Source organism: Suricata suricatta, chromosome 9 (assembly GCF_006229205.1).
Source record: "Suricata suricatta isolate VVHF042 chromosome 9, meerkat_22Aug2017_6uvM2_HiC, whole genome shotgun sequence".
In the NCBI taxonomy this organism is placed as follows: domain Eukaryota; kingdom Metazoa; phylum Chordata; class Mammalia; order Carnivora; family Herpestidae; genus Suricata; species Suricata suricatta.
In genome coordinates this window covers 101722851-101744960 of record NC_043708.1, presented here as the reverse complement: position 1 = coordinate 101744960, position 22110 = coordinate 101722851, and the positions used below count along the sequence as shown (strand labels likewise).

At 39.2% G+C, this 22110-nt stretch overlaps 1 protein-coding gene across 12 annotated transcripts in view; it reads left to right on the top strand.

Moving 5' to 3' along the window:
• CSNK1G1 (casein kinase 1 gamma 1) overlaps nucleotides 1-22110 on the top strand; it is a 169476-nt gene that overhangs the window by 105748 nt on the left and 41618 nt on the right. For 10 of the 12 annotated variants that reach the window (XM_029952032.1, XM_029952029.1, XM_029952031.1 and 7 more), the window contains 2 exons: nucleotides 15984-16135; nucleotides 17481-17715. In XM_029952032.1, coding sequence (XP_029807892.1) covers nucleotides 15984-16135; nucleotides 17481-17715 — 387 coding nt within the window. Of the gene's footprint in view, nucleotides 1-14175; nucleotides 14251-15764; nucleotides 15874-15983; nucleotides 16136-17480; nucleotides 17716-22110 lie in introns of those variants that run through there. The other 2 variants (XM_029952036.1, XM_029952033.1) reach the window with 2 other exon arrangements.

Sequence of the window (22110 nt, the reverse complement as noted above, 5' to 3'; positions counted from 1 at the left end):
AAAGTTTATATGTAATGCTATAAGAGATTTGCTCATCCATTAGAGTCAAACCCCATGTGGCCCTTCTTTGCCCCCTTAAAACTCTGAAATAGTTCGAGGTCACATGAAGCATATTGAGTAATTACCTTTAGTTATATACATAAAATTTGTCCCACTCCCTCCTGGTCAGGTGGGGGGGGGAGTGTTCTATTTTAACATTTTTACTGGTAAAGACTTGTTGTGCCAATAATCTCTTTAACTGCAAACAGAATGTTAGGAGTTTATTATAGAAATTGGCCTGCATACACCTCGCAGTAACACAAAGTACTAACACCTTTTGATGCGTTATTTTGCAAAAGTGCAAAACTGCTAGAGATACTTTTTCAGTCTGAAGACAGAATTTATTACTTAGATTTTGTCTTCTTTTAATGAACATCATGAAAAAATAGAAGGCAAGTTTGCAAAAATAGACCCAAGTAACTTATGTGTAAGTGGAATGAGCTGGAGAATTTTTGATTCGTTGCAGAAAACTGGTATACTGCTTATAGGGGTAAAAGTTGGGGAAAAGTTGATCAGTCAGTAGGAGCTTGCTTATAAATGGACCCTGATGTGGTTTTCTCCTTCAGTTCTAGCTCCTACTTTCCTTTTCTGTCTTTTTTCACATCTCTTTTACTGTGTACCTGCATGTTTCTCTTCCTTCAGTATCCTCACAGCCATTCTTCAGTCTTTAAGAATGGCTTAGTGATTGCCTACAGAGAATGTTTTTTTAAGGAGGGCATAGGCAGAAGAAGTCTTCAGCCCAAACTAAGGGCTAGAGTAAGCTCAGTGACCATCACAGGACTGGCCAGAGCCCTCAGGCACTATCCCCTCCTAATTCACAATTTGTCAAGGTTAACCATTAAGAAGGAAAGTAACATTTCACAGTATCTTCAAAACTGGAGTACTAGGGGTGCCTGGGTGGCTCAGTCAGTTGAGCATTCGACTTCGGCTCGGAGCATGATCTCACGGTTTGTGGGTTCGAGCCCCGTGTCAGGCTCTGTGCTGACAGCTTGGAGCCTGAGCCTCCTTCGGATTCTGTGTCTCCCTCTCTCTGTGCCCTCTCCAACTCATGCTCTGTTTCTCTCTGTCTCAATAATAAATAAACATTAAAAAAAATGGAGTACTATGGAATGAAAGAACTGAATCACTGAAGTGAATTATTCCTCTTAGTTACAGGAAGGTGGAAGCATGTATCTACTGTCTTTTATTAAAACTTAACAAATTCTAGGGACCCCTGGGTGGCTCAGTTAAGCTTCTGACTTCAGCTCATGTTTCACAGTTCGTGAGTTTGAGCCCTGCGTTGGGCTCTGAGCTATCAGCATAAAGCCCAGAGCCTGCTTTGGATTGTGTCTCCCTCTCTCTCTGCCCCTCCCCCTCTCGTTCATGCACACATGCTCTCTCTTTCAAAAATAAATAAACATTAAAAAAATTTTTTTGAACCTTAAATTCCTTTCCAGTGTCTGTCAGTGTCATTGGTGAAAGAGAATATTTTATTTAAGTTCCAGTAATAGACTACAAAAGATAGATAAGTCTGTGAACCTCCTTTCAAAATAGTAATCTAATTGCTAACTAAGCCTGTTAGTATTTGTAGAATATAACTTACCTATAAAGCATGCTTAGGACAAAAACCAACACAAAAAAGTTTTTAACATTTGTGACCCCCTGTATTGTTACCTTCTTTGAAAAACTCGTAAACAAGTAATTTATATTCCTTGCATTTAAAAAGAGTTTGTCAGCTCTCTATTCTTTGTGCTTTCAACAGTCGGAGACAATTTTAACTTTTCCCCACATTTTCTCTTTCTTTATATTTCATATTGCTTTAATTTATCATTACTTACCAGCCTATAGCAATCTCGTACTAATAATTACTGTAGTCATAATGCGATGAGATGAAGCTGAGCGTCAGCTGTGTCCAGAGCACTGTACTGAGTGATTTGAGGGCCACAGAGTTAGGAGTCATATGGTCTCTACCCTTCAAGAGGCTAGAGGAAAAAGAAATGTAATGTTTATTTGAGCTTCCAGAATGTTTATTAGGTGGTATTGTTGCATTTCACTAATGGATGTGAAAAACTATAATGCAAACAAAAAGAGTAGAATGTTGGGGTTTTTTTTTTAAGGTACCACAGATAAAATGAGATAGAAGTTCTAAAGGGAAAAATGGCTACTACTTATGGGAAACAGAGAAGGCTTTATACAGAGGGTGGTAGCTAGGGGCTGAACTTGCAAAAAGAGGTAGGATTTACTTGGACGTGTTCAGATAGAAGAGTAAGGAAGGGCTTCCAAGTACAAAATATGCTAAAGCCCAGAGGCAGCTATGTGTCTGTTCATGCATTTATTAAAGATTCATTGAGCATCTTACTTGGGATAAGTACTGTTCTAAGCTAAGCTCTGGGGATACAGTGGTGACCAAGAGTAGGCCCTGCCCTTACCTATTTTCCAAAAGGGAGAGAACTCGAGCAGAAATAGCTATTCTGAAGAGTTGAGAGGAAGGAGAGTTGTAGGCTGGAGAAGTGGAGAAGGCTCCTTGGTTGGGGTGATGCAGATTTCTAAGTAAAGAACCTCTTTTCTGCACCATTTCTTCTATACATAAACCAGCCTCACTTCTCTCTCAAAACTCCTTACAGAACTGAGCCACTGGCCACGTGTGCCTGTGGAGCACCTGAATTAGCACCTATACCTAATCCAGATATGCACACTGAATTTCAAAGATTCAGTCCCCTCTTCCCCCGCCAAGAATGTAAAATACCACAGTAGTTTTTAAATTGATTATATGTTGGAAGTGTTGATATTTGGGATGTAAGTTAAATAAAATATGTTATTAAACTTAATTCTACCTAATTCTCTTTCCCACCTATTTAAAAATGTGGCTTCTAGAAAATTTAAAATTAAATTCATAGTTGCATTCATGGCTTTCATTGTATTTCTCTTTGTGCTGCTGAAATGCAATGGTGTGTTCCTAGTGTGTACTTAAAATACTTCACATGAAACTACTATTAAAGATGTACTAAGGCAATATGGGTGTATAATACTCAGATAAGATCCTTATTTTTCCTCCTTATTCCTATGATCTTTTTATTTACTCAGCTATCTCTACCTTTTCAACTTTATTAATGACCTCTGCCATAAGTTTTAGGAACATTTGCTAAACTAACCAATAGTTTACAATTTAAAAGAAAAAACTCTGGGAGCATCTGGGTGGCTCAGTCAGTTGAGCCTCTGACTTTGATTCAGGTCATGATCTTGCGGTCTGTGAGTTTGAGCCCCGCGTCGGGCTCTGTGCTGACAGCTCAGAACCTGGTATCTGCTTCAGATTCTGTGTCTCCTTCTCTCTCTGGCCATTCCCCATGCACAGTCTGTCTCTCTGTCTCTCTCTCTCTCAAAAATAAATAAACATTAAAAAAAGAAAAGAACTCTGGGAGAGAGCAAAATGTCTTAGTTTTTTTCTCATTTCAGAGAGCTTTCGCCTCTGTGCTCTTAGCTACCTATATGCTCCCTCAGTCTGCAGGATTCATTCTCTCCACTCCAGCCTAATCAGCTTTTAACCATCAAGATTCAGCCTGTGGCCCCTGCTCTGTAAAGCCTTTCCCATCCCATTCAGTCAAGGTCAGATGCTCTTCTTTACTGTTTCCATAGCACCCTGTTCTCACGTGTGATGTTTGTTTGATGAATGCACAGACTGACCACTAGACTCTTTGAATTTGAAACTGGAAGCAGGAACTTTATAGCACTTATTCCTCAGACTAGCTGAAAATCAGCAAGATAAATGAATTTACTTTGCTTCCTTGCAAGTCTTCATGCCTCCTCAGTGACCAGAATTATATGGTCATCTTGAATGATCCATCAGGTCACATCTGTTCTTACTGGAGAGAGATTTGGGTGAAGGCTCAAATAAGAAAAGAATGGCAGGCTGTAGCATCTGTTCCATTGTCTGGTTGTTCTACGGCAAGCCACTTAACCTCTGTGCTTCCGTTCAGAAAGGGAGGGTAATACTTGGTCCTTTACTCTCCCAGGGCTATTTTGATACTTGAGTAATGGTATTACAATATTAAGGGAGTTCAGTAGTAGGGGGCACTCTGTTTCTATGCTATGATTAGACTTTGTGCCTTAGTGTGTTTTGTTTTTTTAATCCGAGAATTTCTGGGAACAGTTTGTTAAATGGGCCCAAGGTTAGTGAAAACAAATGCTTATCTATTTATTATACTTTCTGTGTTATTCTAAGTGTATGCCAAGCTGCCTTCTGAATTCCTAAATTATGTGTTTAATTTATTAATAGGCTTCTTTTAAAGATTGACTCCTTGATAGTTTTATTAGGAAAACACCAACTTATGGCACTCTTTTTTTTTTAATCCTTATTTATTTTTGAGAGAGAGAGAGAGAGCGCGAGCAGGGGAGGAACACAGAGAGAGGGAGACACAGAATCGGAAGCAGGCTCTAGGCTCTGAGCTGTCAGCACAGAGCCCAACATGGGGCTCAAATTCACAAACCTTGAGATCATGACCTGAGCCGAAGTTGGACCCTTAACCAACTGAGCCACCCAGGCATCCCTGCACTTATGCACTATTAATGTAATCTTACCTGGGCTTTTATAAGGGAAATATTACCCTTTCTTTATTACTTGAGTTCATAATATATCAACATCATTAGTATCTTTGATTGTCCATTAGGTTCATATACAGGCCATGTTTTATTGAATCTATATAAAACCAGTTAATCTCCTTTCCAAGTAGTGCGACCAGGTAGAACTTACTGCCATTCTAGATGTCTATGAAATTAGAGCACAGATGGGTAGATGTAGTAGAGTAAAAGAGCCTAAGACTTAGAGGCCGAAGTTGGGTGTACCACTCGTTACATGACCTGAGCAAGTCACTTCAGATCAATTACCTTACCTATAAAATGGGAATAGGTAATACCTATATGTACTAATTGTTAGGGTTACATGGGAAAACTTCTATTAAAACACTTGATAGGGGCGCCTGGGTGGCTCAGCTGGTTAAGCGTCCAACTTCGGCTCAGGTCATGATCTCACAGTTTGTGCGTTCAAGCCCCGCGTCCGGCTCTGTGCTGGCAGCTAGCTCAGAGCCTGGAGCCTGTTTCAGATTCTGTGTCTCCCTCTCTCTCTGACCCTCCCCTGCTTGCACTGTCTCTCTCTGTCCCTCAAAAATAAAAAAAAATAATAATAAATAAAATAAAACACTTGATGAACTGTAAAGCATTTTATGGCCAGAAGACTTTGGGGATAGAGGTATGCTGTGAGGGAATTTTTTAATGTGCTACCATTAGGAACAAATAGTGGGGTAGGAAAGTCTCTTGACTTTGAAATACTAATGGTAATTTGGATAAAAAGCTTAGGGTTGCCTTCAGACACGTTGTGGCTAAATATAAGGCAGAAGATAACCTGGAGCTGGGGCTTTGGGAATAATAGATCAAGGCAGGTGCTCAAAGCATTTGTAAATTCTCCATGGGCCTACATTCTTAAGTAATATGACTTATATTGAAAGTAGGCCCAGGACTAGAGACACAGCAGGGACCAATGAGGATTTAGACCTCTGGCAATTTGGCAGTATATAATGAAATGTTAAATACACATTGACGCAGCATTTTCTCATAAAGGAATTTGCCCTCAAGATACATTTGCAGTCATGCCCAAAAATGTAGGCACAAGGATTTTGCCATATTATATGCATATTTTTATAGCCTTTTCATTTTCAGATGATAAAATTTAAGCTTGCTTGGGAGGGCAAGGAGAGGGGAAGAATTTCTTGGCTTACAGAACTGGTAAGTCCAGCAATATTCTCACTGCAGGCCAGGCAGATATAAGACCAGCATTGTCCTTGGTCCTCAGGTTATGTGACATATTTATCTGTATCTGTTTCTCTCAGCTCTGCTTTTTCTGTGTTTGAGTTTCAGATAGGTACTCTCCATATTTTCATGTCATAGTCTCTGGTACTTCAGGCTAATAAACTCCTTCCAACTTAGCAGTGAGGGAAGGGGTGTGGAGGAATTGTTCTTTCTTCTCTATAGTTCCACAAAAGTACTAGAGGTGACTCATTGTAGTGACATGGGTCAAACATGCATCCTTTTTATTTTTTTAATGTTTGTTTATTTTTGAGAGAAGGAGACAGAGTGCAAGGGGCAGCAAGAGAAGGAGACACAGAATCCCAAGCAAGCTTCAGCCTCTGAGCTGTCAGCACAGAGCCCAACACAGGGCTCAAACTCACAAACTGTGAGATCATGACCTGAGCCAAAGTTGGACGTTTAACAAACTGAGCGACCAACGTGCCCACAAGCACACATCCTTGACCCAATTCCCCCTGGCAGGGGAATAGAATACTCTCATTAACCTGGCTTGAGGCATATCCTGGGTGACAGTGGGGAAAGACTTGACCTTGCTTTATCCACATGAACTAACATCAAAGAAATGGGGCTTTCCCACTGGAAGAGAGAAATGTTATTAGAGGAGGAGGATGCAGGCCAGGCAAAAGCAATAGCTGTTCACTAGAATGTTTATTTCTAATAACAAATGGATACAACTAATATCCATGAGATGACAAGAAAAGTGTCTACTATATAAGATTAAAAGTGAAGTTGCAACTGTATTGTAAAGGATGGAAAATAATTGCATATGTTAAAAAAATATGAAACTTCATAAAGTAAAAAACAATAATAAAAATAAAATAAAATAAAAAATAAAAACAATTTATTTGTTTATTTATAAAAGATTTTATTAATTAATCTGTACACCCAATGTGAGGCTTGGACTTACAACCCTGAAATCCAGAGTCACCTGCTCTACTGACTGAGCCAGGCAGGCACCCCTAACCTGGCTTTTCTTCTCCTGAAAAAGTTCGTAAGATATCAAATTCTTATGCACTAAACACCATTACGAAACTGCAGATCTTTTAATTTCAGTTTAAAATGTTTTTTCAAACACATATGCCTGAATTCTACGAGTACTTTTGTAAAATTAACAGAAACAATAGCTGTAACCTCCTATTAAATTCTTCATTGTCTTTTTTTTCTTATCAAATTAAGCATCCACTTATATATTTTTTTTCCTCTGGTCTTAGGTGCAAAGTGTTTTTTTTATTTTGTTTTGTTTTTGTCTTTGCTCCTTTAAAATTGTGTAAGATCATTTTGATTGTGCAATTGGCACAAGACCTATTTCCTCTCTTATATATTCGCCTTTCATTAATAATAAATACACTATTTTGAATAGCCTAATATTCAAATAATGCTATTGTTCTGATTATAAAAATAATACATATTTATTATAGGAAATTCAGGAAATGAAGATGGAATAAACTCTATTAAACTACCCAAAAATAAAAAAATAAATAAATAAATAAATAAAAGTGAAGTTGCAGAAAAGTATTCTTAATTATGTATATGTGTCTGATCTGTTATGGATATGAATACTTTTTCTTCATATATTTCTGTACTGCTTTTGGTTTGTTATTATGCTCGATTGTTTTAAATGTGTATATATTCACTTTTGTAATTTAAAAAGTAATGCCACCAAGTGGCCCTTATTCTGGACTGGTGACTGGTATTGACAAAGGTCAAGAACTACAGAGATGAACATATGATAAGAAAGCTGAAAAGATAGTATTCATGCAGCTGATATAAAAATAATGGGAGCCCAGGGAATGAATAGGACAGATGAAGCTGCTTGTGTAGTAAAGCAGGGCATTTATATCCTAGAACAGTGACAGAGAATTGCTAGAACAACTAAATGTTAACCAAAAGGGCATGTGCTTTGGAAGAGATAGTATAGGAAAACACAGAAAATAACTTTAGCAACCACATGAATGAAAGGGAAGAACAGAGGTAGAGAATGCAGGCAGCTTAATGGAAGAAGAGAGTGGTGAAGTGGAGTTGAGGGATCTGGTTGTGTTACTTGGGCACCCTAGTATGTAGGAGAGGTCATCCAGCATCTCTCAGGGTGTCTATCTCATATGTCAAATGGAATTTATTAGTATTTCCTAGTTTTCTTCACAGGACGACCATGAGGTTCAAGTGCAGTGGAAAAGGGCTACTTCTGTATAGAAAAGACCATGTAATTCCAGGCTAGCCTGGAGCAAAGTAAAGAATTTGTCTATATATAAATGGAGTGGGAGAAGGAAAGGATAGGAAGATGTCATCAGACTGCCTTTGCACATTAGACAATTCAGATGACTAATTTTTTTGGTCATTTGATCTATTTGGGTGGGCAGGTGCCTTTTTGAGAGAGGGGAAGAAATTTACATTTGTTTGTGTGTAGCTTTTGGTACTGTTAACTAAAGTGAATAGTGAACAGCAAGGTAAAACTACAGATGACTGTGTACAACCATCATGGAAGAACAGACACAGAAGAAAGTCCGTGTAGAAATATTAAACTCTGAATTACGTGGAATCTTCATACTGGCAACTTACCCAACAGAACTTTTAAAAAATATTCCTATGAAATTCAAACAGGAACTAATTAGAAGTATTTACTGTTAGCAAGTCCTGCACATTTAAAATCTGGTTAAGTTATTTTGCTTTATATATGTGTGTTTTAGCATTTTGAAGTAGGTATTGTGCATTCCAAACAGAAAATTCAGTGACATTTCATTAAATTGTTATTTATTTAGTATTTGCCCTGACCTTCTGTACCATGTGCTTAGACCCATGCTAGCCACTGATACACAAACATAATTAACACTGCCTTCAGTCCTCTGTTAGTAGGAAAAGACAGACACACGGACAAAGAAAGTATAATGGGAGTGGGGCAGGATTGTCAAGGAGTTCACTGTTCTTCAAATTACCTCATTTTTTTCTTCCATTTCTTTTAAGTGCATGCTAGAACTTTCTTGACTTTTTAGTTATTGTTATTCAGGTGTGTGTTAAGAATTGTGTATCTCTTGGGGCACCTGGATGGCTCAGTCAGTTGGGCATCCAACTTCGGCTCAAATCATGATCTGACGGTTCGTGGGTTTGAGCCCTGCATCAGACTCTGTGATGACAGCTCACATTCTGTGTTTTCCTCTCTCTCTGCCCCTGCCTTGCTTGCACTCTGTCTCGCTCTCTCAAAAATAAATAAACATTAAAATGAAAAAGAATTGTGTATCTCTTTTTAGCTTTTGAAGCTGAATATATATTCTGTTTCTATAACTGAAGCACAGGAATTGGGAACGCACGCAGTACTAAAGAGAGCAGAAATTTTTCAGCGACTGGGTTTTTATCCCATAAATTTAAAAAAAAGTTTTTAATGTTTATTTACTTATTTTTGAGAGAGAGAGAATGTGCGCTCAGGGAAGAGGCAGAGAAATAGAGTCACAGAATCCAAAGCAGGCTCTAGGCACCAAACTATCAGCATAGAGCCTGTCACGGGGCTCGAACCCACACGCCGTGGGATCATGATCAGAGCTGAAGTCGGATGCTTAACCAGCTGAGCCACCCAGGAGCCCCTCCCATAAATTTTTACCAGTTCTGAGCTAAATTAGTCTTTTGGAAAAAGAAGAGATCTTCCACCCCCACCCGACACATTTTTAAATGGTTTTTAATCTTAGATACTGATAAAGAAGAAATCTGTTCTCCTACCTTGGCCTTTCTTTCCTGGCTCCTTTGGATAAATAAAACTTTGAATGTGCTTTGGGGCCAAAGGCCTTGGTAGTTGTGTGTGTATAGTAGGAAACTATAAAAGTTAAATTTTTGTGGCTCAGAAATCTGAGATTATTCAGATTTCTTTCCTCACCTTCTCTTCCCCCACTATACAAATTTGAGCTGATGTTAGCAGCATATGTCCAGCAATATTCAAGTTCCCAAGAGGCCTATGAACAAGATGATTGTAAAACATTTTTCATTATAGGACAAAGTAATCCTGATTCCTTAATTCTGGCTCTAGCTGGGGCTTGGGGGTTTTATTGTTTTTTATGTTAAGCCGGCATTTTGAATAGATTTCATATGTCAGTTGGTTCGTATTATAGAGAGGCATTTTTCAGAGTCAGAGAAATGAAAGAAATGAAAAACATGTATTGTTTCATATCCTTGTAATGCTTTGTTATTATAGTTATAATATATATATGCATATATGTGTATATAGTTTCTCAGTTTTAAAGGCTTTGCTTTTATTTTCCCCTTTCACTTCTAACTATGGAATATCATCCTATTTATCTGCCTGTTCTTTCTGCTTTCTTATTAAGTGGAGTTGTTTAATATTATCATTAATCCTGATAATTCCTCATATGAACAGTAATTCCCTGATGACTCAGACATGAGGAACTTTGAGTAGTTGTGCTAGAAGGTACTGCCATGGGACAGTTAAGTTTTGAAGAAGAGCTTTCCTATTTTCCTTAAAAATTAAAAAAATCAAACTGTATAAACAAAACAAAAGGAAGGAATTGCCAAAGTCATTATGTCCTTAAAAGTTTTCTCCAGCCCTGACTTCAGAAGACAGTCATCACAAAAATATACTTATTTTTTATAGAAATATTATATAGTTATTTTTTACATCCAGATATTAATGTAGGTATGGGATTTATTTGAACTTGCTTCACAGCTAGGTAATTTAGTTTTTCAAAAAGAATGAAAGGCTAATTATTAGGCAATAATGTGATCAAATTACCAAAAACTTCAAGGTGGTTCTATTTCAGTTCTCAGCCTGAGGTGCACTTAAAAATATCTCTACTTAGAGTAGTTACTGTTCACAGTGCTTTATGGAATCTTTTTAGGTAACAGCTTGGATGATACAGAAGCCATTATCCTTGATTTGGTATGTTTAACCCAAGTTAGATTTATGACAGACAGAAATAAGCTGTAGTATACACCCCACTTCCTGTTCTGTACCTCTTGATGTATGTGTGAGCCTTATGTCCGGCAGGATTTGTAAGAATAAGTTATTGACGGATGGAAAAGCTGTTTCATAGTACCCTGAGAAAATACGCAAGATAACGTGTGCAGGGTGTATAAAACCTTGCAGTTTTGGTTTATAAGAGATGTAACCTGGGGAGGGGGGGGTGCCTGGGTGGCTCAGTCGGTTAAGCATCCGACTTCAGCTCAGGTCATGATTTCACGGTTTGCGAGTTTGAGCCCTATATGGGGCTCTCTGCTCTCAGCACAGCCCGCTTCAGATCCTCTGTCCGCCCCCTCTCTGCCCCTCCCCCACTGTGCTCATGCTCTCTCAAAAATGAATAAACATTTTAAAGAGAGAGAGAGATGTAACCTGTGGCTAAAGGACGTATAGTGAAATCTATTGGAAATTTTTCAGCAGGAGAGATTTCAGGATTTACTTCTTTAATTCCTGGGCTTTTATGTAGTTGACCAATTTAGGAGGGAGATCTTATTAGTGATTTTTTTCCAGAGCAGATGAGAAGTTATAAAACCTTAGTTTCTGAAATACCATGGATCAAAGAATTCAGTGCATATCTGCCTTGCCTACCTCTCTCACTTCATTCCCATTACCTCATAATTACCTCTAGTAAGTACCATGTTTACCACATGTATAGTTTGTGTTACATTTAAGGCTTTGCCCTCATCCCCTGTCTTATTAAAGGATTTCATAGCATAATGTTGATTGATTAAAATTTTCATAAGCAGTGGATTCCAGATGGCTCTGCAGAAGAGTGATATCTATCTATCTATCTAGAGAGAGAGAGAGAGAGAGAGAGAGAGCACTGTAATCCTGTATAGAATATATAGGATTTCTTATTCAAATACAGCCCAGGACAGGTGTCTCAGTGGCTCAGTTGGTGAGCATCTAACTCTAGATTTCAGTTCACGTTATGATCCCAGGGTTGTGGAATCAAGCCCCATGTCAGGCTGCTTAAGATTCTTTCCCTCTTCCTCAGCCTCTCCCCTGTGCTCACACTCTAATATAACTATACACACACACACACACATACACACAGCCCAGGATAAGTCATTAATGTGTGCTAATCTCTGATCAAAGAGACAGATTTTCATAGTGGGCTTATGTCTGTGTCTTTTACCACCAGCATTGACCACTTAATGGGCCGTCATGTGAAAAACTAGGAAAAGAGTGGAACTTGACTGGGCATCATTCTGTACAGATAGTTCTAATAAATTATGGCTACGTCTCCCGAAGAGACTTTTATATTTGGCACATTTCCTGTAATACCTAAGAAACTAAATAGGCAAGTCTTTTAAATAGCCTTAAAATGGTTCCAGTCAAAAGATACTGAGTCCAGATGTTCTGATGTGAAAGAGCTTCTGAAAGAGACTGTTTTCTGAGTCCTCATAATATATTGATTATAAAACATTGCAGTGCTTTTTATTTCTACCTTCTGTATACAAAGTTTTCCATCTAAGGTGGCACTTCAGAATCATGTGTGGACCATTAGTAGTTTTGAAGTGAAGTCATTGCATCCGTTTTTAAACATTTTGTACCGTTTCTAATAGACACACTTCCGGTTGACTGCCACTCCCAGCTTACTTTGTAATTTGAATGACACATATTCTGTGTAACATGAAGACGCGTTCATTTGTATGGGTTCTGTGCTTTACAAAGAGGAACCTAGAAGGTGGCTAGAAGGAAATCCTAGCTATTGTCAGAATTTTGGTTTTAAGAGGAAACCAGTCCAAACCTCTCTTCTTTACAGATGAAAAAGCAGAGAGACATGAGGGAATTTTCAGGGTTGTTAGCAGAACCAAATACTAGATTGAAGACTGACTTGAGCCTTTTTTCTAGCAGTATCTTGGACCTCGTCCATCTTTGAGAAAAGCTTCAATGCTGCTTAGCAATCTAAAAGTTGTCCTGAGCATCCAAAGCCTGCCAAGGTATTGTGAGGTCTCAGGGCATTTCATACAAGGAGCAATACTGCAATCAGCAGGAATGCCTCACATCTTGGAAGGTACTAGGGTGGAGTTATGAGTAACAGAACTCATAGTTAGAAATTACAGGGGCACCTGAGTGGCTCAGTTGGTCAAGCATCCCAACTTCAGCTCAGGTCATGATCTCACGGTTTGTGGGTTCGAGCCCTGTGTCAGGTTCTGTGCTGTCAGCTTGCCACCTGAAGCCCACTTCAAAATCTTTGTATGTCTCTCTCTGCCCCTTCCCTGCTTGTTCTCTTTCTCTCAAAAATAAACATTAAAATTAAAAAGAAGTTACAGACATCACCTGGAATACTTTTGTGACTTCTTTGTAAGCATGGACATTTCTGACAAGAGATGCCTGGATTTATTACAAAGGATTGGCAAGAACAAGATGATCATTTGTCTCATTTAAACTGATCTTTAAGTATCAGAAGCAAGTATAGGAAATTATGTCAGTATTGTATTTCTAAGCAGACCTGACTTTTAGCTTGTACTTCAGAAGGAGGATATTGTGCACAGATTTGCAAAGTATCCAACTAAAAGAATAATATGTTCATTAATCAGGATTAGATTTGGCTATGAAAAAAGGTCTAAATAACAGTTCAGTCAAGACAGTAATTGATTTTTCTTTTGGATTAAAAAGGGGGAGGGAAGTCCAACATTGGTTACTTCACAGCCATCAGGGACTCATGGCTTGGGGTTTCTTTTTTTCCTTTTTTGTTCCGCTCATTCTTGTTACTACTGATATCCACAAGGTGTCTGATGGTTCTAGATGGCTTCTGGAGCTTAAGCCATCATCAAAGGGGAGCATACCTCCAACTTAAGTCAGCTTCCATGAAAGAGCTTTTCTAGAACCTTCTCCAACAATTTCTGCTTCTGTCTCACTGGTCATAGCCGTTATCAAGGGAGGCTGGAAAACGTTATAACTGGGCTGTTATAATAATAATATAATAATACTAAATTACTGTTATTCACAATAATTAGAGGTTTTGTTATGAAGTAAGAAGAGAATGGGTACTAGGCAACTAACAGATCTGCCACGAGCTGTTTTGAAGAATATACTATTTAAAAAAAATAATAATATAATGCTTATATTAGGAAAAACAAATTTTAGTGACACCAAAACTTATTATATAGCATATAAATTTGAAAGATCCCCCAAACTACCATCTACAATATGTCTGATTAGTAAAAGCAGTAACTCTACAGTGTTGTCCTGCTTTGGATTTTTCAGCAGGACTCATTGGGAACAGCTGTTATGTTTTGTGTATTTTAAATAAATCAAAGAATGAGTTCAGAACAACACGGGGGGAAAGACACTTCAAATTAAATCTTATTTCCTTTTGGAGAGAGAATCAAAACAACTACAAGGACAACTCGGTCGCTGTTTATGGAGCCGGCAAGAGCAGCCTATGCTACGGTAGATGATGCGAGCTGGGGGTGAGCATACTAGAACACGCAGGTTCCCTAGTTCCTGGATGGAGCGAGGTAGATGCGGCAGCACGTGAAGTGGCAAAACATACACGATAGCAATGAAGCACACCAGCTCCAGATAGACACGATTTCTCCTGGGGACAAGGATGGGCATCTTGGGTTAAAGGTTTAAGTAGTAGATATTGTCTTAGTCCATTTGGGCTGCTGCAACAAAATACTAAACTGGCTTACAAAGTCAGAAATTTATTTCTCACAGTTTCATAGGCTAGAAGTCTAGCATCAGGGTGCCATCGTGGTCAGGTTTTGACGGAGACTCTCTTCAGACTTTTTGCTGTATCCTCATGTGGTGGAAGGAGGGCACTAATCTCAGTCATGAGGGTCCTGCCCTCATGATGTAATCACTTCCCAAAGGCCCACCTCTTAAAACCATCACATTGGGCATTCGGTTTTCAACATATGAATTTAAGGATGAGGCGGAGACACAAACATTTAGATCATGGCAGAAAGAATCACCTCTGCTTATATCCTACCTATACATATGAAAAGAATGGGGAGGAGAGATTTTGTTATCTAAAGAACTTGTAGGGGCGCCCGGGTGGCCCAGTCGGTTAAGCATCTGACTCCTGATCTCAGCTCAGGTCATGATCTCGCAGTTTGTGAATTCGAGCTCTGCATCAGGCTCTGCACTGATGTCATGGAGTCTGCTTGGGATTCTGTCTCTCCTCCTTTCTGTCCCTCCCCTGCTTCTGCTCCGCTCACTTTCTCACTTTCTCAAAATAAATAAACTTAAAAAAAAAAAAACTTGTAGGCAGAAGCAAGTAGTAATCTGTAGCATATATAGCTGCAGAACATGGTATACATAAATGTGTAAGATGGAAGTGCTGCTCTGTGAGTCCAGATTTTTAAAAATGTTCTATAATCTCATTCGTACCCACTGTTCACACGGTGCCATTTAACACATATTTACTGAATGCCTCATATTTACAATACACTCTAAGGGAGAAATTCATTCACAAGTTGTTTCTCACAAGGTGAGAAAGTCTAGATTTTGGCATCTTAGAGCTATGAATTTCAAATCTAGGGAAAGCCCAGCCTTGTCTTTTAATTTTCCTTTTCCTTTCAGAATTACTTATCAGTAACCAAATGCTGTCTGTTGACTTTGCCCCAGCTGATAGAAAGCAGGAAATTGCAGAGACTCCCTGTGAGAAGAGGGCCAGGCTGTACCCTCTGTGACCTCAGCCCTTCAGTCTGAGTTTTCCTTGGGGCGGCAGTTGCTAACAGCTCCACATGGCTTTGGCAGTTAGCGTAGGGAGCTCAGACGAAACCAGCTAATGCAACAAGGCCTCTGAGGCCGGCCTTTGAGCTCATTGAGCTGTCTTTTGACCCTTCTGTGATGGAGCACTTTGGGGCCCTCCTTGGGGGAGAATAGTTTATGCTCTGATCCAGTAAATGGATCAGGTACCATTCTTTGTCTTCCATAGCAGTGGAAATACCTTTGTCACTGTGGTATTAAATAGCTGCTTGTTTGAGGCTATTAGGCGATGACTCACCTTTCCTATGCATTATTAGTTCCCTTTGAGGCTGCTGTGCTCAGTTTAGGCTCTTTAGGAGGGACTATGAGAGAAAATGGTAATCTCACAAATTGTACTTCCTTTATATCTACTTGGTACTGATGCAGCTATCATATATTTTGGGTTTTGTGTCCCCTACTCTACACCTCATTTCTCCTCTGCTTGCAGGTGAAGGTCTTCCGCAGGTGTATTACTTTGGACCATGTGGGAAATACAATGCCATGGTGCTGGAGCTCCTTGGCCCTAGCTTGGAGGACTTGTTTGACCTCTGTGACCGAACTTTTACTTTGAAGACTGTGTTAATGATAGCCATCCAGTTGGTAAGTTGGCATTGCTATTCTGCACAAGGATAGGTGGGTCCCCCAGCTGCATCCTCGTGTCCCCTTTAGGGCTCTCCCAGCTGCCATGACACCTAGTGAATGCACACTCAGAGGCTTGATGACATTCTAGGAGGCAGGCTGGGCCAAAAGGGTTAACCTAGAGAAGGCACACTACATCTTCTCTTTGCTCTCTTTTAAGGATTTGCACCTTGGAGCAACACCCTGCCCTTAACTGAAGTGGAAGCATATAATTTAGATCGGGGAGAAAGAGGATGATTAGGTGAAATTGTACAAATCCAAGTAATTTTCTTGATGTTTTATTTATAGGTTTTAAACACATGGCTGTTAAGTTTTGTCCTCTCCTCTCACCCTTGCATCCAAGAAGGGATTGGCCATGTAACCCACTGCCCTAACAATCAGATTCCAAAGTCGTGTGACCAAGAACCTGCCTCAACTTTCTGGCCTCCAGTTCTTACAGAGACTGGTACAGCTGAAGAGACCGCTCTCTCCGCCCCAACCAAACCACACCGCAGTGCCAGGCCAAGAAGCAGTTAGGACAGCTCCTTTGCGAAGTCTGTCAGCCTCTCCGAGGAAGGATGCTCATGCATCCTTTATTGGTCTCGAATGCTGGTGGTCTTATCCACTTTACAGTAAAAACTTGGAAATGTTAGAAAATTGACCTTGGCTTTTGAGTCCAAAATTCAAATGCCTCAGCTTCCCTTTCTATGCTGAGTAGCAAGGCATCACAGATAGAAATATAACAATGAAATTTGAAATAATTTTACAGTTATTATTTTGGGCTATATTTACTTTCACATAAAAACTGCTCTTCTACGTCTGCTGCTGACTAGCTCTGTAAAATCCATGTAGTCTTAACTTCTCTGGACCTTATTTCCCATGCTTTTGCAGCAGAAGGAAGTAGGTCCGGGAGGCCTGCCTGACTGAGGATAGGAAGGTGTGGACAGGAGGTGAATGTGACAGTGGCACCTGTCTTCAGAGGTTGCCGACATATTGTGATAATCCCGGCTGGGGACACTTCGAGCCTCTCAAATGTGTACTTTCTGACGTAGCATTAAAAACACCTAATTCTGTTCATCATTTACAAATTGTAACATTGTGAGCTGAACTGTGCTCACTTTCATTTGTCTTAATACTTGTTATGTATGTGTTTGTATCAGAATATTTTCTGGTTTACAAGAGTGAAGTGACTAGGTGGTGAAGAAATGAGTTTTACTTTCATTTCAGTAGTTAAAACCTTGGGCTGATAAAAGAAAACATTCTGATGGGTTTTTTTTCCCCAAGAAACTTCTTTAGAGTATTTTCATCAATGTGTATTCTCTTATAGCTTTCTCGAATGGAATATGTGCACTCAAAGAATCTCATTTACCGAGATGTGAAGCCAGAGAATTTCCTGATTGGCCGACAAGGCAACAAGAAAGAGCATGTTATACACATTATAGACTTTGGACTGGCCAAGGAATACATTGACCCTGAAACCAAAAAACACATACCTTACAGGGAACACAAAAGTTTAACTGGAACTGCAAGATACATGTCTATCAACACGCATCTTGGCAAAGGTGTGTTTATTTTCTGCTCAGTGAAAGGGGTGGTTCCTTAAAATAACTTTTTATTCCAATAATACTTTTGTCGCCATTGTCCATTACAAATTGTGATTCTTCTTGCTTCACAATGCAAGTGATTTTTATACTTGAGAAACTAAGGTGGTAAGTTAGTGACTTTCCTAAGTATCCTGTTGACAGGAAACTTATTTAATTCTTTACTTTTTAAATATTCATTTATTTTGAGACAGAGAGAACGAGCAAGCAAGCAAGGGAGGGGCAGAAAGAGAGGGAGAGAGAGAATGCCAAGCAGGGTCCATGCCATCAGCTCAGAGCCCAAGGCAGGGCTTGATCTCATAACCATAAGATCATGGCCTGAGCTAAACCAAGAGTCAGATGCTTAACTGACTAAGCTATTCAGGAGCCCTTATTTAATTCTTTATACTATGTTTCCAAATGCTTAGTTTGTCAGCAATATGGGCACTTGAATTATTGTATTAAGATGATAGCATTTGAGCAAGTCTAATGATGAATTTGGTGTTTACATATGAATGACTCCACATATGAGAGTCCTGAGAAGGACATCAGATTGGTTGGTATCTGAACTGGGGAAGAGTGTGTCACTAAAACATGGACTAGGCTTCTGTTCACTGTGCATAATTCCATGAATAATTCTTTGAGGAAGAGCCTATGTCTTACTCAATGAAAACAGAGGAGTCATGCGCTTTATTCAGGATAGACAGTTGGTAAAAGCTCAATCAAGGCAGAAGGCCTTACTTGTTAGAGGACCTAGTCCAGGGGAGAATATTTGTATGAGAAGCCTAAGGAACAGTGGGAAAGCCAAGTAGGCAAGGCCCTGAGCCCCTCACCAGCTTCTCCAGGAAAGCTTTTTATCTGTTTTATATATTGGGCTTCTGTGGAAGATTGTGAAGAAAAAAGTTCCAAAGTGATTTTAAAACTATGTCTAAAATTCACCACTTTTGGGGCACCTGGGTGGCTCAGTTGGTTAAGCGTCCGTCCGACTTTGCCTCAGGTCATGATCTCATGGTTCGTGAGTTCAAGCCCCGCATCAGGCTCTGTGCTGACAGCTTGGAGCCTGGAGACTGCCTCAGATTTCTGTGTCTCTCTTTCTCTGCCCTTCACCCACATGCACTCTGTGTCTGTCTCTTTCTCTCAAAAATAAATATTAAAAAAAAATTAACCACTCTTGAGAGTAGACATGTAAACAGAATATATTCAGGTTCCATACTCCTAGACATAGCTAATTATATTGAGTGTTTTAGTATTAATAAATTGTTGTGCACTAATAAGTATATTAAAAACTAATGACTGCATAAGTTTTCAGATGAGGATTCTAGTGTTAGTGAAGGATAACAATCATATTGCAAAGTGATACAACTCGAAATCTTGAATGCTGTCAGGATTTTTTCAATAAACATACGGAAATTCTCACTTAACTAAATGTAGTACTTTAAAATTAGACTGGAAGCGCCAATGCCATTTATGATTTGTGTCATTTTGGACAGGTTACTTAATCTTCCTGAAACTTATCTGTAAAGTGAGAGTAGTATTTCACAAGGATGTGTTTGTGGGTTGAATGGGTGGTATGTGTAACATAGTTCTCTTGCACAGTGTTCAATATCCCCTCTTCCTTTTTACTGAGATAGAATATGTTGTAAATAGTAAAGTCATTATTATTTGGTTTAACTGACAGACTCCAGAAGTTTTTCTAATGCCTGCTTCCTAGGCACAGCAGTCCATGTTCTGATTTTATTATTCTTGTCAAGACAGGCAAGAAGAGACAGGGATGGGTGTCTATGTTATGTTTGTATAAGGTACAGATAATGGTTAAGAAGAAGGGTTGCACTTAAATCTATGAGATTTTGGGACAGCAACCTTCTTTCCTCAGACTCAGTTATCTCACCTATGTAATGGGCATGATAATAATACATTTTACTCTAGGATACTGAGAGAGAGTGCATATAAAGTATTTAGCATAGTGCCTCATAATAGCAAAGACTCTAAATGGTAGTTATTTAATTATTCAAACAAATACATTTTAAGTGTGTAAGGTCATCAGACTGGGTTCTTTCATCTCTTGGTGTAGCTGTTCTTGCTAGAACTTTGAGTTTATCTCTAAACCTGGAATTCATGAGTTCTAGAGTTTTTCAGGTCCCATTGAACCTGCCGCCATATTTTGCCCTCTCCAGATTACAGAATTCTTACATATAGATGATTGTCACATGCCCTTTAAACTCTGGCCAGGGTCTCAAAGCAGAGAGGTTTCCAAAGGACCTTGAATCATACCGTTTTGTTTTGTATATGTATTTATTTTGAGAGAGAGAGAGAGAGCAAGCAGGGAGAGAGAGAATTCCAAGCAGGCTCTGCACCTGTTTGGAGACCCAACTCACAGTGAGATCATGACAACTGAAATTAAGAGTGGGACATTTTTTTTTTAATTTTTAAATGTTTATTTATTTTTGAGAGAGACACAGAGAGAGAGGTTGCAAGCAAGGGAGGGGCAGAAAGAGGGAGACACAGAATCTGAAGCAGGCTCCAGGCTTTGAGCTATCATCACGGAGCCTGAGGTGGGGCTCAAATTCATGAACCGTGAGATCATGATCTGAACTGAAGTCAGACATTTAACCAACTGAGTCACCCAGGAGCCCCAAGAGTGGGACACTTAACCGCCCAGCCTCCCAGGTGCCCCCATATTGGTTTTTAAATGTGTAGCATTCTTTATGTTGTAATGAAGAAAAAGGGAGTGTGTTCAAATGTCTTGGAGAGAATTGCCTATTTTATGAAGGAGAACAAGAGAAGAAGCCTCCTAAACCTGATATTACCATATCAGATTAGCCACCTTCCCACTGATTAAGACAGCCCATTTTGTATTCTTCAATGATTGAAGTTAGGGTAAGAATACTGGGTCATCTAGACCCTTTCTTCTAGCAAAATATATTTGACCTAAAATTAGAGATGTGATGCGTGTAAACCAAGCACATCTTTTTGAATGGTCGAAAGCAGGCCTTTATGGTGTGGAAGAATTCTGTGTCCTACTTGTCCCATTGAAACCTTTCTTCTTTGAAAAGGAAAATATCCTCCATGAAAAAAATGAGGGCATGTTGCAATTCTGAACTCAATGAATGCAGTTTTCAAAGAATTACAGAAATAAAGCATGACTCTGGTTTTTACTTTTTTGGAAAGGATTTTATTATCATAGATTAATTATTAATGGGTTAAGTTATCATAGATTAATTACTTTAGAATTTTAGGCCTAGAAAATGACTTTTCAAACTGTCTAAATCAACCTAGTTTCTTTTCTCATTTATTTATTTTGAGAGAGAGCGCGAGAGTGCACGCGTGTGAGTGAACAGGGGATGAGCGGAGAGAGAGGGAGAGAGAATCCCACGGGCTTCCCATCCTGCACTGGGCTTGATACAAACCCAGAGATCAGGACCTAAGCCAAAACCAGGAGTCTGATGCTTAACCAACTGAGCCACCCAGGCACCCCAACCACTTTATTTTCACATGAGGGGACTGTAGCCCAAAATAGGTGACAGCCATGCTTAATTTCACATGGATCAAATGAATGGAAAGAATGGGCCAAAAGAGCTAGATAACCTAACTCAGGAGCCATTATTTTTCCTATTATTCCATATTCCACAACTATTTTTCATGGTGTTCAGTAGCTGGAAAATCACTTTATTAGTTACTCTAGTGGGTTTATGTGTGGGGTTTGTTTGTTTGTTTTTTATTTTTTATTTCTTATTTAAAAAGGACTGATTTTATGATGGGCTTTGCTGTAGAGAAAAATTGGGCTTTTTTTAGGACTGATTAATATTGAAAATGTGGAGAGTTTTGCCCTCTAGTGCTCAACCAACAAAAGTGCAACTCTTTGTCCAGTGAATTTTTATAACCAAGGGGCCTCTTGTCACATGAAGTGGATATAAAAATGGAAAGGCAGTGAGTAGGTGTGATACTGTGTGAGAAACTGCAGGGTGTGGTTTCTTTATCTTCCCTGCTTTGTGAGAGGCCTCAGCTCACCCTGCTTGTTCTTTCTTTTTTATTTGTGTGTCTTTAGGTCCTGTTAACAAACTCTTCCAGCCTAACAGCTTTTTGTGTTCAATTATATATACAATTTGGTTGCAAACCCCAGGCAAGCCGTGTAGACAAAAGGTCTTGCTGTTTTATTTCATTCTTTTAAAGATTATTTCAATTGATGTGCATCCACTCAAATTTTATGTCATTTATCTCTCTTATCAGGGTGCCCCTTTTTCCCATTAGTGACCACCTTGCCAAAAACCATTTTCCATTTCCAATTTAGAAAGTCGCCTTTTCTTTCCTGATCCACCCTGTAGAGTTCTATTCACTCTTTGTCATGCACTGTTCCCATAATTGGAGGCAGCCATTAAA